Genomic DNA, 15,226 nt, shown 5'->3' on the forward strand with positions numbered 1-15,226 from the left:
TTCTTTCTTTCTTTCTTTCTTTCTTTCTTTCTTTCTTTCTCTCTCTCTCTCTCTCTCTCTTTCTTTCTTTTTCTATCTCTCCCTCCCTTCCTCCTTCCTTCCTTCCCTCCCTCCTTCCATTTTCTTTCCTTTTTTCTCTCTAATTTTTGGGCCATACCCAGCTGTGCTCAGGGGTTCTTTCTGGCTCTGCACTCAGGAATTATTCTTGACAGTGCTTGAGGGACCATATGGATACCAGGAATCAAACTTGGTTTGGCTGATTGTAAGGCAAGCACCCTACCTATTGTGCTATTGCTCCAACCCCCCTATCTGGCATATTTGGAAACAGATTTGAGCTTAGTGAAAGGGGAGAGAGTGTAGAAGTATCAAAACTTCAGGGAGAGTGCTTACCTTACTCCACAAAGCTTACCTTATACAGCCTACCTGGGTTCAATCCCAACACTACATATGGCCCCAAGTTCTCCAGGTATGATCGTGAGTAGAGCAAGGAGTAAGCACTGTTGGATGTGACCCAAACCCAAAGTTAATCAGGTGACCTCAGTTTGTGGATAGGAGGGAGTATATATAAGGGTTCCTCTTTGCCTTTTTTTTTTTACTTTGAGTTACATTTTGCTCACTTGCTATCATAGGCAAGAGAATATAATTCTATGTTTATGAACAATAGTTGCCTTTTACTCCCACCTTCCTGCCATTTTCTTTGCTTTATGAGTATCAGCTTTCAATGAAACTCAATTTCTTTCAGGATGTGTTTCCTTAACTCCTTATGTGGTGTATTATATCATATATCAATTCTTTGTTTTTTTTTTTGTTTGTTTTTTGTTTTTTTTTAGTTTAGGCATAAATATAGATTCCTAAACATATATATTTATGTTAGGGATTTCTTCTTCCTTCCACCATTTCTCAACTCCTAAGTACCTTTCCTGCTCTCCTTATCTCAATACAGTTACCCCATGATTACCCCATGAGTCTTTTTTATTTACATGATAACTATACCAACACTTCAGATCTGAACCAGGTAGATATTATTGAGACTACCTTACTTCCATAAATTTTTATTTGCCCTGCATCAATAGAGACATATATTTGTTTTAGATTTAAAAGTATTTACCACTGGGGCCAGTGAGGTGGTGCTAGAGGTAAGATGTCTGCCTTGCAAGCGCTAGCTAAGGAAAGATCGCGACCACGGTTCGATCCCCCAGTGTCCCATATGGTCCCCCCAAGCCAGGGGCAATTTCTGAGCGCTTAGCCAGGATTAATCCCTGAGCATCAAACGAGTGTGGCCCGAAAAAAAACAAAACAAAACAAAAAAGTATTTACCACTGATTCAATTCATGCTTTCTGTTATTGTTCTTAACTTTTCTCATAGTGGTTAGATACATCAGATACTCTTATTGTATTTCATGGTCTTGAAGAAATCTCTCACGACCTCTCTAGGATGGTTGCCCTCCATTAGTTGAGCACAGCTCTTATCTCAAGTCTACACTATCTTCTTGGTTGTGACCTTTTGTCTCTCACCTGTGCCAGAGTTCCTGTTTCCTGGATCTCATATTTTCCCATTACCTTAGTTTACATTTTCACTTTTTTTGCAGTTTATTTATTAATTGATTGGTTTTTGGGCCACACTGGTGATGCTCAGGGGTTACTGAGCCAGTTCTGTGCTCAGAAATTGCTCCTGGCATGCTCAGGGGACCATATGGGATGCCAGGAATCGGACCGGGTCTGTCCCAGGTCAGCCATATGCAAGGCAAATGCCCTAACACTTCTATCTCTCCGGCCCCCACATTCTCATTTTTGTATGGGGAATACATCCCAGGAAAAGGGGTAACAGTTTGTATAGAGATCTTGCATTATTTGAAAATATGTTCAGTCTTCTGACATCAACTGGCATTATGCATGGAATAAAATTCTATATTGGAAATCATTTGTCTTCAGAGGCTTAAAAGCATTGATCTATCATTTTCAAGTGTTTTATATTTTTGTTGAGGAAAGCAAACTACTTCTCATTTTTTTGTTCCGTTATCTTTTTTTCATTTGTCTTTGTCTTTGTTTCATTTGTCTTTTTATTATGATCCTTCTCCCTTTTTCTTTTTTTTTCTTAAGGTTTTTTTTTTTGGGGGGTCACACCTAGCAGTGTTCAGGGGTTACTCCTGGCTCTACACTCAGAAATAGCCCGTGGCAGGCTCGGGGACTATATGAGATGCTGAGATTCGAACCACTGTCCTTCTGCTTGCAAGGCAAACACCCTGGCTCCATGCTATCTCTTCGGCCCGCTTCCTCCCTTTCCTCTCCTGGGTTTTAGTTTTCTTTTGTATGTATGTCTGCATTGTTCTTAAATTTTCTGATGCTATTTCTTGTTGGTCTGTATTTAATTCATTATGCTGACAACTCAGTGTGTAACTTTTCCTTTGTAAACTCTTTAGTCTGGATATTTTCTTGATTGATTTATTTAATTGATTTTTTTTTTTGCAGTTTTCTTTTCCTATTCCTTCTGTTGCCACTGATACTTTATGGGCTAATCTCATTATTGCTTTTGTTCAGCTGTGGGTCAACATTTTTTCTTTTTTCTTTTTTGGTTTTAGGGTAACACCCAGCAGTGCTCAGGGGTTACTCCTGGCTCTGTGCTCAGAAATTGCTCCCAGGGGCCGGAGAGATAGCATGAAAGTAAGGCATTTGCCTTTCATACAGAAGGTCATTGGTTCGAATCCCGGCGTCCCATATGGTCCCCTGAGCCTGCCAGGAGCAATTTCTGAGCGTGGAGCCAGGAGTAACCGCTGAGCACTGCCGGGTGTGACCCAAAAACCTAAAAAAGAACAAACAAACAAACAAAAAAAGAAATCGCTCCTGGCAGGCTCAGGGGACCATATGGGATGCTGGATTCGAACCACCATCTGTCCTGCGTTGACTGCGTGCAAGGCTAATGCCCTACCACTGTGCTATCTCTCTGGCCCAAAAAGAAATATTTTAAAACTGGATTGTAGATGCTATCATTGAAGAATTTATACATCAGTAGTTGAAAAATAAGTTATTCTCTAAAACAATCAACATTTTTCTGGAAAGACCTAGCTAGTAGAAATTTTAGGAAATTTTAGGAACATTTTAATGAGCTGTATGATCTGTTATACCTAGTCACTTATGCTGTTTTAAGTAAAACAAATTATAGGCAGGTCTAGAGAGAGTACAGAAGGTAAAGTGCTTGCTTTGATGTGGCTGATCTCAGTTCAGTCCCTGGCACAAATATATAATCTCTCAAACAATCCTAATTTCATTATATGTGCTGATGAAGTGAGAACTAATCTCTCAAACAATGCCAAGGGGTCACTCCTGAACAGAGTGAGAAATGGCTCCTGAACATGGTCAGGTATGACCCAGATCCCAATGTAACCCTCCCCACTGCAGGCATCGACAGTGTGTGGACAAGTGAGGAGAGTGCTGTTTAAATAAAACTTTATTTACAAAAATAGACATGGACTGAATCTGACTCATGAGTCACTTTTTTGTTAATTCTTACTTTAATCTATACAAGGAGATAGTTATTAGACTTGTTTGTATGGATTAATTTATAGTTTATAGATTCCAATGTGCAAGAAGAAGTTTTTCAACTGATCAAAGAATTGGATGGCCCCTGACATAGTATACAGAGAAAAGGAGAAGATGAAGTCCTTTTTTTTCAGCTAATAGTCTCTCTGTTATTGGCTTTGGAAATGTTGCTACTATTTTATACTAAGTAACAATTTTGACAATATTTTAATTTTAAAGCACTAATGCTTTAAATACCTTGATTTTTTTACCATTTACCATTACATAGTCATTTTTACCAATATTAATATTATTTCTGACATATGTGCTCTTGGTTAAAAATTGACCCATAAAATTAAAGACTTAAAATGCAAGTAAAATGGCTAAGGGTGATGATATAGGATGTACTTTGGGTTCATTGATGGAAAGAGGTCGATACTAGTTGTAGGAATGGCCCTGACTCATGTATATCTGAATTTAACAATGAAGGACTTTTTAGATCACAATGGTTTTTAATAAAATACAATTTAAAAATAAAATAATGTAAGTATAATTTTTCATAGAGCTAAACATTTTTTTGTTGTTGTTACTGATTCTGAATCTGGTAAGTACCTTTGAAACTAGATTGTTTGTAAATTTGTTTATATAAGCAATTAAATAAGAATCCGAAAACAAGACTGAATTTTTTCTTTGGTTTTTGGGTCACACCCGGAGGCGCTCGGGTTACTCCTGGCTCTGCACCCAGAAGTCACTCCTGGCAGGTTCAGTTGACCAAATGGGATGCTGGGAATCGAATGCTAGGACAGATCCTGGGTTGGCTGCATGCAAGGCCTGCCCTACTGCTGTGCATTCGCTCCAGCCCTAGACTATGTTTTGTTTTTGTTTTGGGGTCACACCCAGAAGTGCTCAGGGGTTACTCCTGGCTCTACGCTCAGAAATCGTCCCTGGCAGTCTTGGTGAACCATATGGGATGCTGTGATTTGAACTTGAACCACTGTCCTTCTGTGTCTAAGACAAACACCCTACCGCTGTGCTATTTCTCTGACCCCACGACTGGATTTTTGTTTTGTTTTGGTTTGGTTTTTGGGTCACACCCAGCGGTGCTCAGGGGTTACTCCTGGCTCTATGCTCAGAAATCGCTCCTGGCAGGCTCAGGGGACTATATGGGATGCCAGATTCGAACCACTGACCTTCTGCATGAAAGGCAAACACCTTACCTCCATGCTATCTCTCTGGCCCCGCCATGACTGTATTTTTTTTAAAGTCAGTTATAACACCAGACTGTTTTTAATTTATTTTACTTATACCTGTGTTGTTGTTGTTTTTTTGTGAGTAAAATTTCCCCTCATTGATGCTGTTTTCAAAGCTCCAAGTTCACTCAAATTGTACATGTGGAAGAATTACTTATGCATCTCCATCTCAAATGCTTAATATTGATGTTGTTTAGAGAAACCACCAGCACCTTCACAAGTACAGCTGATCAAAGCCACGACCAACTCTTTCCATGTCAAGTGGGATGAGGTGCCTACAGTAGAGGGTTACCTCTTGCAATTGAACACGGACATGCCCTACCAAGCTGCATTGCCAGATACTTCACCAGCCCCAAATATGCAAGGTAAGACCATGTTCACACTTAGAGTAGGCCTGCTCATGTGCTTTCAGAATAGATGTGCTCAAGAAAAACCTGTGATTAGATCTAGCTTAGGCAATATTGTGAGATCAGGGGCACTTCAGTATGTACTTTACAGGTGAGAACCTCAGGTTCCATCTTCTTTTTCTTTTTTTTTTTTTTTTTTTTTGGTTTTTTGGGCCATACCTGTTTGACGCTCAGGGGTTACTCCTGGCTATGTGCTCAGAAATTGCCCCTGGCTTGGGGGGACCATATGGGATGCCGGGGGATCGAACCACTGTCCGTCCTATGCTAGCGCTTGCAAGTTGCAAGGCAGATACCTTACCTCTAGCGCCACCTTCCCGGCCCCTCTTTTTCTTCTTATTCATCTTCTTCTGTATGGTTCCCTGAGCTCTATTAGGAGTAATTCTCCCAGACATCAGCAGGTGTGGTCCAAACCTTTCTCTCCCTTCACTCCACAATTCCCCAATAGAAGACAGTTTATGAACTGATAGTTTGTGCCTGTTAAAATCAGATATGCTGGGGCTGGAGCGATAGCACAGCTTTAGGGCAACTGACCTGGGATGGATCCGGATACTATTCCTGGCATCCCATATGGTCCCCTGAGCCTTCCAGGGGCAATTTCTGAGCGCAGAGTCAGGAGAAATCCCTGAGCGTTGCCAGGTCTATAAAAAACAAAAGCAAAACAAAAAAATTAGTTATGTTGCATTTCTCTTTTTCTTTTTGATTTTTTGGGCCACACCCGCTTGATGCTCAGGGGTTACTCCTGGCTAAGAGCTCAGAAATTGCCCCTGGCTTGGGGGGAGCCATATGGACGTCGGGGATCTTGGCTAGCGCTTGCAAGGCAGACACCTTACCTCTAGTGCCCCATTTCTTTTTTTTTTTTTTTGTGGTTTTTGGGTCACACCCGGCAGTGCTCAGGGGTTACTCCTGGCTCCAGGCTCAGAAATTGCTCCTGGCAGGCACGGGGGACCATATGGAACACCGGGATTTGAACCAATGATCTCCTGCATGAAAGGCAAATGCCTTACCTCCATGCTTTCTCTCCAGCCTCCCCCCCCCCCCCTTTTTTTTTTGATATGTTGCATTTCTTCTCTGAAACTTGACTCTCTCCCTTGTGACATATAAGATTTGGACTGGTAGTTGGGACTGTTTTTCTGTGGTTAGTTTGATGTATTTTCTGAACTTACATACTATGTGACTTTAGGAGATGGCTTTATTTTTCTCTTATAAAAATTTCTTTTTTTGGGGGGGAGGGCACACCTGGTGACGCTTAGGGTCACTTCTGGCCATGTGCTCAGAAATTACTCCTGGTCTGTGGGGCCTTATGGGATGCTGGGGAATCGAGCCCTGTGGTCCGTCCTAGGCTAGCACCAGCAAGACAGATGCCTTACTTACCGTACCATTGCTCCAGTCCATATTTTTTTTCTTATAAATATTTTAGCTATTGAACTAGAGATGCAGCTTAGAGTAGAACACTTGACTTTACATTATGTGAAGCCTTGTGTTTTTCTTTTTTGTTTGTTTGTTTGTTTGTTTTGTTTTTGGGTCACACCTGGCAGCGCTCAGGGGTTACTCCTGGCTCTATGCTCAGAAATTGCCCCTGGCAGGCACAGGGAACCATACAGGATGCTGGGATTCGAACCACTGTCCTTCTGCATGAAAGGCAAACAAACGCCTTACCTCCATGCTATCTCTCTGCCCCGAAGCCTTGGGCTTAATCTCTGGCACCACCCTCAGCCTACATACACAAAGTCAAATAATTTAGCTTGAAAATTATAGTTAGGGGTCACAAAGATAGTACCGTGTATATACTCGAGTATAAGCCAAGTTTTCCACCACAAAATTTGTGCAAAAAAATCCAAACTAGGCTTATACTTGGGTCCTACAGGTTATTTGATTTGGTGCACACTGATCAAATGCACATTGTCTCCAGTCCTCTTCTGCCGTCTGCTGGAGGGGGTGGTGCTTCAGCTCAGTCCACAAGTCATGGCTGAGCTGAAGAGGTAGGCGGCTGAACTGGACTGTATGCCACTTAACTATTTAACCCACAATATTCTGCACTTTGTATGAGACCAACAGCAATTGATGATATTGCAGGTGATGATAATCTGCGAACTCAGTGATGCTGACAATGTTTATGCTGATACCCTCACCTGAGATACAGCTGAAGCTCTGTTTGGACATACAGATGATGAGGGGAGGAATTCAGTTTTGTAGGATTTTAACCTTTATGATTTAGCTTGATTACCTGTTAAGCTACTGTTTTCTGCATTTTATTTAAAGTTTTAAAGTTATTGTTGCTAGTGTTTAGTTTTTCTTTAGCAATAAATATTGAAAAGCATTTAACCTACTACTGATTCCTCAATTATTATAATTGTTTTGGGTATATATTTTTATTTTTGAAATTTCTTTAAATTTTTTTATTTTGAATTATGAGAACCAAAGATGCAAAGAAAGAGGACAAGTTAAAGTTACAGTGGAAGGACAATCAGCCATAACATAATTCTCAGAAGAAGTCCCCTTGCTGATATCTTAACTTTGAACTTTCAGCCAAAGAACGTTAAGATAAATAAAACAGAATCCATGTACAATTACTTTGTCCCTCAAGTCCCCAGATTGTAGCACATTATAATATTTCTTAACAGCACACAAGGCACTCTAAAGCCATAAAACTTATGTAACTCCTTAAACATTAGAGTCATAGTATTTTTTACATTTCCATGAACATGCATATTAGCTTAAATTAACCTCAAATTTTAAGTGAGTGCATTTTTTTTTGTGTGTGTGTGTGGTTTTTGGGTCACACCCGGCAGTGCTCAGGGGTTATTCCTGGCTCCAGGCTCAGAAATTGCTCCTGGCAGGCATGGGGGACCATATGGGGCTCCGGGATTCGAACCGATGACCTCCTGCATGAAAGGCAAATGCCTTACCTCCATGCTATCTGTCCGGCCCCTAAGTGGGTGCATTTAACCTCAATTTTTAAGTGGGGAGGAGCCACTGAACTCCGCTGGATCTCAGATGCCAGCACCCTTCTGCCTCTCTTCTCTGCTGTCTTGCATTTTCGGCCTGATTTCATCATGGGTGCGGCTCATCTGCAGCCTGCCTTCCCTTGAGCCTTCGTGGAGCCTGCCTTCCCGTGAGCCTTCCGTGGAGGTGAGTCGACACACCTGGAAAGGGAGGAGCCAGAGGAGCACGGTTGCTCCGCTCCTCTTCGCTACGGTGCACATCATTTAGCCGATGAATACAACTACAACACGTAGAAAAACCCGCAATACAAGTGCGACAATGGGGAAACAACGCGGGCCAGTGCCAGACATAGAGAATGAAGATGGCAACTCTGATGACTTGAGCCCGACCAACCACCTACTCAGTCTCTCAGATAAGGAGTTTAGAGTTGCAATATGGAAGATGTTCAAAGAACTCAAACAAAGTATAGAAGAGAACACTAATAAGAATCAAGAGAATATGAAGATAGAAATGAGAAAACTCCAAACTGAAATTTCAGATCAAATAACAGGTCTGAAAAACTCAGTAGATGAATTGAAGAAAAACATGATTAGCTTTCCCACAGGTTAACAGCAGCTGAGGATAGAATCAGTACACTGGAAGATGAGATGCATAACAATTCCATACAGCAGAAGAAATTGGAAAAAAGCCTCAAAGCAAATGATCAAACAATGGAAAAATTACTCAAAGAATGGGAACAGATGAAAATAGAAGTCTATGATAAGCTCAATAGAAACAACTTAAGAATCATTGGAGTCCCAGAGACTCAGTAATTTTTTGAGGCTACAAAAGGTCAAGTGTTTTTTTAAGTGTGCTCTTTTATTAAATGCTTATAATTTGGTACAAAAAGGTTATTAAGCCTTGTACATTTTATATGTAAAAACTCTTCAGTAGCTTTATCCTTATTTAAATAAACTGAATACAAATAAAAAAATAAAAAGAAAATCTCCAGGAAGAATCTGTTGATTCAGTCAAGAACATCATTAAAGAGAAACTGCCAGAGCTAATGAATGCATGCGATCAAATCCTGTATGCCCGAAGAGTGCCAACTAAAAGAGACCCCAGAAAAACCACCCCAAGACACATCCTAGTCACAATGACGAATCCCATAGATAGAGACAGAATTCTGAAAGCAGCAAGATCGAAAAGAGAAATTACATTCAAGGGAACATCCTTGAGATTTACTGCAGACCTGTCACCAGAAACACTCAAGGCCAGAAGGCAGTGGTGGGACATAATGACAAAACTCAATGAAATAAATGCTTCGCCTAGAATACTGCCTAGAATACTGTACCCAGCAAAACTTACTTTCAGGTTTGAAGGAACAATACATAGTTTCACAGACAAACAACAGCTGAAAAACTTCACAGACTCAAAACCATTCTTAAAAGAAAAACTGGACGGCATACTTTAAGACAAGGCTTACCAACAGACACACCAGACTTTGATATAAAGATGGCACTAACTCCCAGGACAATTCTTTCTCTCAATGTCAATGGACTAAATGCACCAGTTAAGAGACACAGAGTGGCTAAATGGATCAAAAAACTCAATCCAACCTTCTGCTGCCTACAAGAAACGCACCTGAATAATCAGGACAAACATAGACTCAAAATAAAAGGCTGGAGGAAAATCATCCAAGCAAACAATACCCATAAAAAAGCAGGAGTGGCCATACTAATATCAGATGATGCAAACTTTATACTTAGGAAAGTTGTAAGGGACAAAGATGGACATTTTGTATTAATCAAGGGATATGTACAGCAGGAAGAAATCACCCTCCTAAACATATATGCACCGAATGAGGGGCCAGCAAAATATTTAATACAACTGTTGACAAATCTGAAAAATAATATCAATAACAACACAATAATTGTGGGAGACCTCAACACGGCATTATCAACACTAGACAGGTCAACCAGACTGAAACCCAATAAGAATATACTAGACCTGAGGAGAGAAATGGAAGAAAGAGGCCTAGTAGATATATACAGGACACTCCACCCCCAGAAGCCTGGATATACATTTTTCTCTAATGTACATGGGACATTCTCCAGGATAGACTACATGTTAATACATAAAACATACCTCCATAATATCAAGAGGATAGAAATTTTGCAGGTTGCCTTTGCTGACCACAAAGCCCTGAAATTATATGTGAACTACAAAGGGACACAGAAGAAAAACTTTAACACCTGGAAGTTAAACAGCCTCATACTGAATAATCAGTGGGTCCGAGATGAAATCAAAGAGGAAATCAAAACCTTCCTGGAAACAAATGACAATGGAGACACAAACTATCAGAACCTATGGGACACAGCAAAAGCAGTACTGAGAAGAAAATTTATAGCTTTGCAAGCACACATCAGGAAAGAAGAAGGGGCATACCTGAATAGCTTAATGACACAGCTCATAGAATTAGAAAGTGCTCAACAAAAGGATCCAATAATAGGGAGGCAGAAGGAAATAACAAAGCTGAGAGCAAAAATCAATGAAGTGGGAACCCGAAAAACAATCCAAAAGATCAACGAAAGCAGAAGTTGGTTCTTTGAAAAAATAAACAAGATTGATAGACCACTGGCAAAACTAACAAAGAAAGAGAGAGAGAGAAACTTGATAACTCGTATTAGGAATGAAAAAGGAGAGATCACTACTGATATGGTAGAGATTCAAAGGGTAATCAGAAACTACTTTGAGAAACTTTATGCCACTAAAAATGAAAACCTAGAAGAAATGGATAAATTCTTGGAATCTTATAATCTTCCACGATTGTTTTTTGTTTTTTTTGGGGGGGGGTTTTGGGTCACACCCGGCAGTGCTCAGGGGTTACTCCTGGCTCCACGCTCAGAAGTCGCTCCTGGCAGGCTCAGGGGACCATATGGGACGCCGGGATTCGAACCAATGACCATCTTCATGAAAGGCAAACGCTTTACCTCCATGCTATCTCTCCGGCCCATCTTCCACGATTGAACGAAGAGGATGTAGCATATCTAAACACACCCATTACTATTGAGGAAATTAAGACAGTAATCAAATGTCTTCCCAAATACAAAAGCCCAGGCCCAGATGGATTTACTAGTGAATTCTTTCAAACCTTTCAAGAGGAACTACTACCAATCCTGGCAAGACTCTTTCATGAAATCGAAAAAAACAGGAAAACTTCCAAATAGCTTTTATGAAGCCAACATCACCTTGATACCTAAACCAGACAGAGATGCTACGAAAAAAGAAAATTACAGACCAATATCGCTGATGAATGCAGATGCAAAGATTCTCAACAAAATCCTGGCAAATAGGATTCAATGCCTCATTAAGAAGATCATCTACTATGATCAAGTAGGTTTCATCCCAGGAATGCAAGGATGGTTTAACATCCGTAAATCTATCAACATAATACACAACATCAATAACAAGAAAAATAAAAATCACATGATCATATCAATAGATGCAGAGAAAGCATTTGACAAGGTCCAACACCCATTCTTGATCAAAACTCTCAGCAAGATGGGAATGGAAGGAACCTTTCTCAATATAGTTAAGGCCATCTACCACAAGCCAGAGGCAAATATTGTCCTCAATGGAGAAAAACTGAAAGCCTTTCCTCTAAATTCTGGCACAAGACAAGGCTGTCCTCTCTCACCACTCCTATTCAGCATAACACTGGAAGTACTTGCTATAGCGATTAGGCAAGAAAAAGATATCAAGGGAATCCAGATAGGAAAGGAAGAAGTCAAGCTCTCACTGTTTGCAGATGACATGATACTCTACTTAGAAAACCCCAAAGACTCAACCAAAAAGCTTCTAGAAACAATAGACTCATATAGCAAGGTGGCAGGCTACAAAATTAACACACAAAAATCAATGGCCTTTCTATACACCAATACTAATAAGGAAGAAATGGACATTAAGAAAACAACCCCATTCACAATAGTGCCACACAAACTCAAATATCTTGGAATCAACTTGACTAAAAATGTGAAGGACCTATACAAAGAAAACTTTAAAACTCTGCTCCAAGAAATAAGAGAGGACACGTGGAAATGGAAACACATACCCTGCTCGTGGATTGGTAGGATTAACATAATCAAAATGGCAATACTCCCCAAAGCACTGTACAGATTTAATGCAATCCCCCTAAAGATACCCATGACATTCTTCAAAGAAGTGGATCAGGTACTTTTGAAATTTATTTGGAACAATAAACACCCTCGAATAGCAATCATTGGGAAAAAGAATATGGGAGGAATTACTTTCCCCAACTTTAAACTTTACTACAAAGCAATAGTTATCAAAACAGCATGGTATTGGAATAAGGACAGGCCCTCAGATCAGTGGAATAGGCTTGAATACTCAGAGAATGTTCCCCAGACATACAATCACCTAATTTTTGATAAAGAAGCAAAAAATCCTAAATGGAACAAAGAAAGCCTCTTCAAGTGGTGTTGGCACAACTGGGTAGCCACTTGCAAAAAATTGAACTTAGACCCCCAGCTAACATCATGTACGAAGGTAAAATCCAAATGGATTAAAGACCTCGATATCAGACCCAAAACCGTAAGATATATAGAACAACACGTAAGTAAAACACTCCAGGACATTGAGACTAAAGGCATCTTCAAGGAAGAAACTGCACTCTCCAAGCAAGTGAAAGCAGAGATTAACAGATGGGAATATATATATTAAGCTGAGAAGCTTCTGCACCTCAAAGGAAATAGTGCCCAAGATACAAGAGCCACCCACTGAATGGGAGAAACTATTCACCCAATACCCATCAGATAAGGGGCTAATCTCCAAAATATACAAGGCACTGACAGAACTTTACAAGAAAAAAACATCTAATCCCATCAAAAAATGGGAAGAAGAAATGAACAGACACTTTGACAAAGAAGAAATACAAATGGCCAAAAGACACATGAAAAAATGCTCCACATCACTAATCATCAGGGAGATGCAAATCAAAACAACGATGAGATACCACCTCACACCACAGAGAATGGCACACATCACAAAGAATGAGAATAAACAGTGTTGGCGGGGATGTGGAGAGAAAGGAACTCTTATCCACTGCTGGTGGGAATGCCGTCTAGTTCATCCTTTATGGAAAGCGATATGGAGATTCCTCCCAAAACTGGAAATCGAGCTCCCATACGATCCAGCTATACCACTCCTAGGAATATACCCTAGGAACACAAAAATACAATACAAAAATCCTTTCCTTACACCTATATTCATTGCAGCACTATTTACCATAGCAAGACTCTGGAAACAACCAAGATGCCCTTCAACAGACGAATGGCTAAAGAAACTGTGGTACATATACACAATGGAATATTATGCAGCTGTCAGAAGAGATGAAGTCATGAAATTTTCCTATACATGGATGTACACGGAATCTATTATGCTGAGTGAAATAAGTCAGAGAGAGAGAGAGAAAAAGACGCAGAATGGTCTCATCTATGGGTTTTAAGAAAAATGAAAGACATTCTTGCAATAATAATTTTCAGACACAAAAGAGAAAGAGCTGGAAGTTCCAGCTCACCTCAGGAAGCTCACCACAAAGAGTGATGAGTTTAGTTAGAGAAATAACTACATTTTGAACTGTCCTAATAATGAGAATGTATGAGGGAAATGGAGAGCCTGTTTAGAGTACAGGCGGGGGTCGGGTGGGGAGGAGGGAGATTTGGGACATTGGTGATGGGAATGTTGCACTGGTGATGGGTGGTGCTCTTTAAATGACTGAAACCCAAATACAATCAAGTATAATCAAGGTGTTTAAATAAAAATAAATTAAAAAAAGGATCAAAAAAATTTTAAGTGGGTGCATTTTAAGGATTAGAGTCAAAGGAACACAGTAAAAATGGTGTTAGAGTGGCAATTGTTGTTTGCATAGGCCCACCAAAATATGAGCGGCATGGAAAGGAATAACCTTGGCCTAAATACAAAGAGATCCTACCCCTGAAGTTTCCTGGCATAAGACCAACTCTAGGCTTCAGGCAAGTTATCGTCTGATCCAATACATTGTCCGTAGTGCCAACACACTTTTCACACAGTCTCTGTTGTTGTTATCATGTTTCTGTATTAAAGATTCTGGAATTTGCATATCCTAAATTGAAGTCATGATGTGGAGTGTGTTCTCGTTTCACCTCACCATGAAAGGGCAATGCAGGAAGCCCTGTCCTGTAAGCAGGTCGTTGTTAAGTCTTCTCATTGTTAAGGGAAGTCTCTTTTCAGCAGGACGATGTCTGAGCAGTGGTAGGGTCTTCCGTGGTAGAGGATTGCTTCCAGGTGATGTTATAGACAAACCTCACAATTAAGGGGCAATACAACAAGCCCTGTCCAGTAAGCAGGTCATTGTTTTTGTTAAGTCTTCTTAGTGTTAAGGGAAGTCTTTTTTGAGATCGATGTCAGACCAGCTGTAGGGTCTTCCCTGGTAGAGTAATGCCTCCAGATGATGTTATATACAACCTTGGATGTTTTGTAGATGTCTTCTCTAGATCAGGGGTGAATGGAGAATGTCCATTCTTCTGAGGCCTGTACCAGGTCTTTATGTCAATGTTCAGGGTGTAAGGTCTCACTGCACTAGAAGATTTGTGTGTTCCCATCTCTATTAGATAAGAACTTATTGGTATGTATAGTATTTTCCCATTTTAGTGTGCCTAAGCAAACAAGAAATAAAGCCACGTGGTGCTATCAGATATATGGGAGCATAAGAACATTTCCAACAATACCCATGACTTGGTTCAAACATAAGCATTAAACTGAGGGATTTGTTCACACCAAATTTCATATTGAGCAGTTCACAAAGAGAAGATAAAAACATGAGGGGTGGGGATCTTCACTGTATAAGAAAATATTCAGCAAAAGTTATAGCCGTCAAAGAAAACACCCATAAAATGTTGAAGAGACATAAGTGTCCTTTTTATGCCTTTTAAAATAGTTGGGTGGGTGTTAACTCCAGGGCACCACTTTGATCTGTGACTTAGGACTCTACAGTACTTAAGTTAGAAAGGGTAAATGAGGAGTAATGATGATAGGAGTTAAGGAAGTTAAAGAGGGGCCGGGAAGGTGGCG

At 40.2% G+C, this 15,226-nt stretch overlaps 1 protein-coding gene across 1 annotated transcript in view; it reads left to right on the plus strand.

The window, feature by feature from the left end:
- Positions 1 to 15,226, plus strand: part of HCFC2 (host cell factor C2) — a 64,437-nt gene that overhangs the window by 24,734 nt on the left and 24,477 nt on the right. Inside the window, exon 8 of the mRNA XM_049783152.1 lies at positions 4,964 to 5,131. Coding sequence (XP_049639109.1) covers positions 4,964 to 5,131 — 168 coding nt within the window. The remainder of the gene's footprint in view (positions 1 to 4,963; positions 5,132 to 15,226) is intronic.

Source organism: Suncus etruscus, chromosome 11 (assembly GCF_024139225.1).
Source record: "Suncus etruscus isolate mSunEtr1 chromosome 11, mSunEtr1.pri.cur, whole genome shotgun sequence".
Taxonomy (NCBI): domain Eukaryota; kingdom Metazoa; phylum Chordata; class Mammalia; order Eulipotyphla; family Soricidae; genus Suncus; species Suncus etruscus.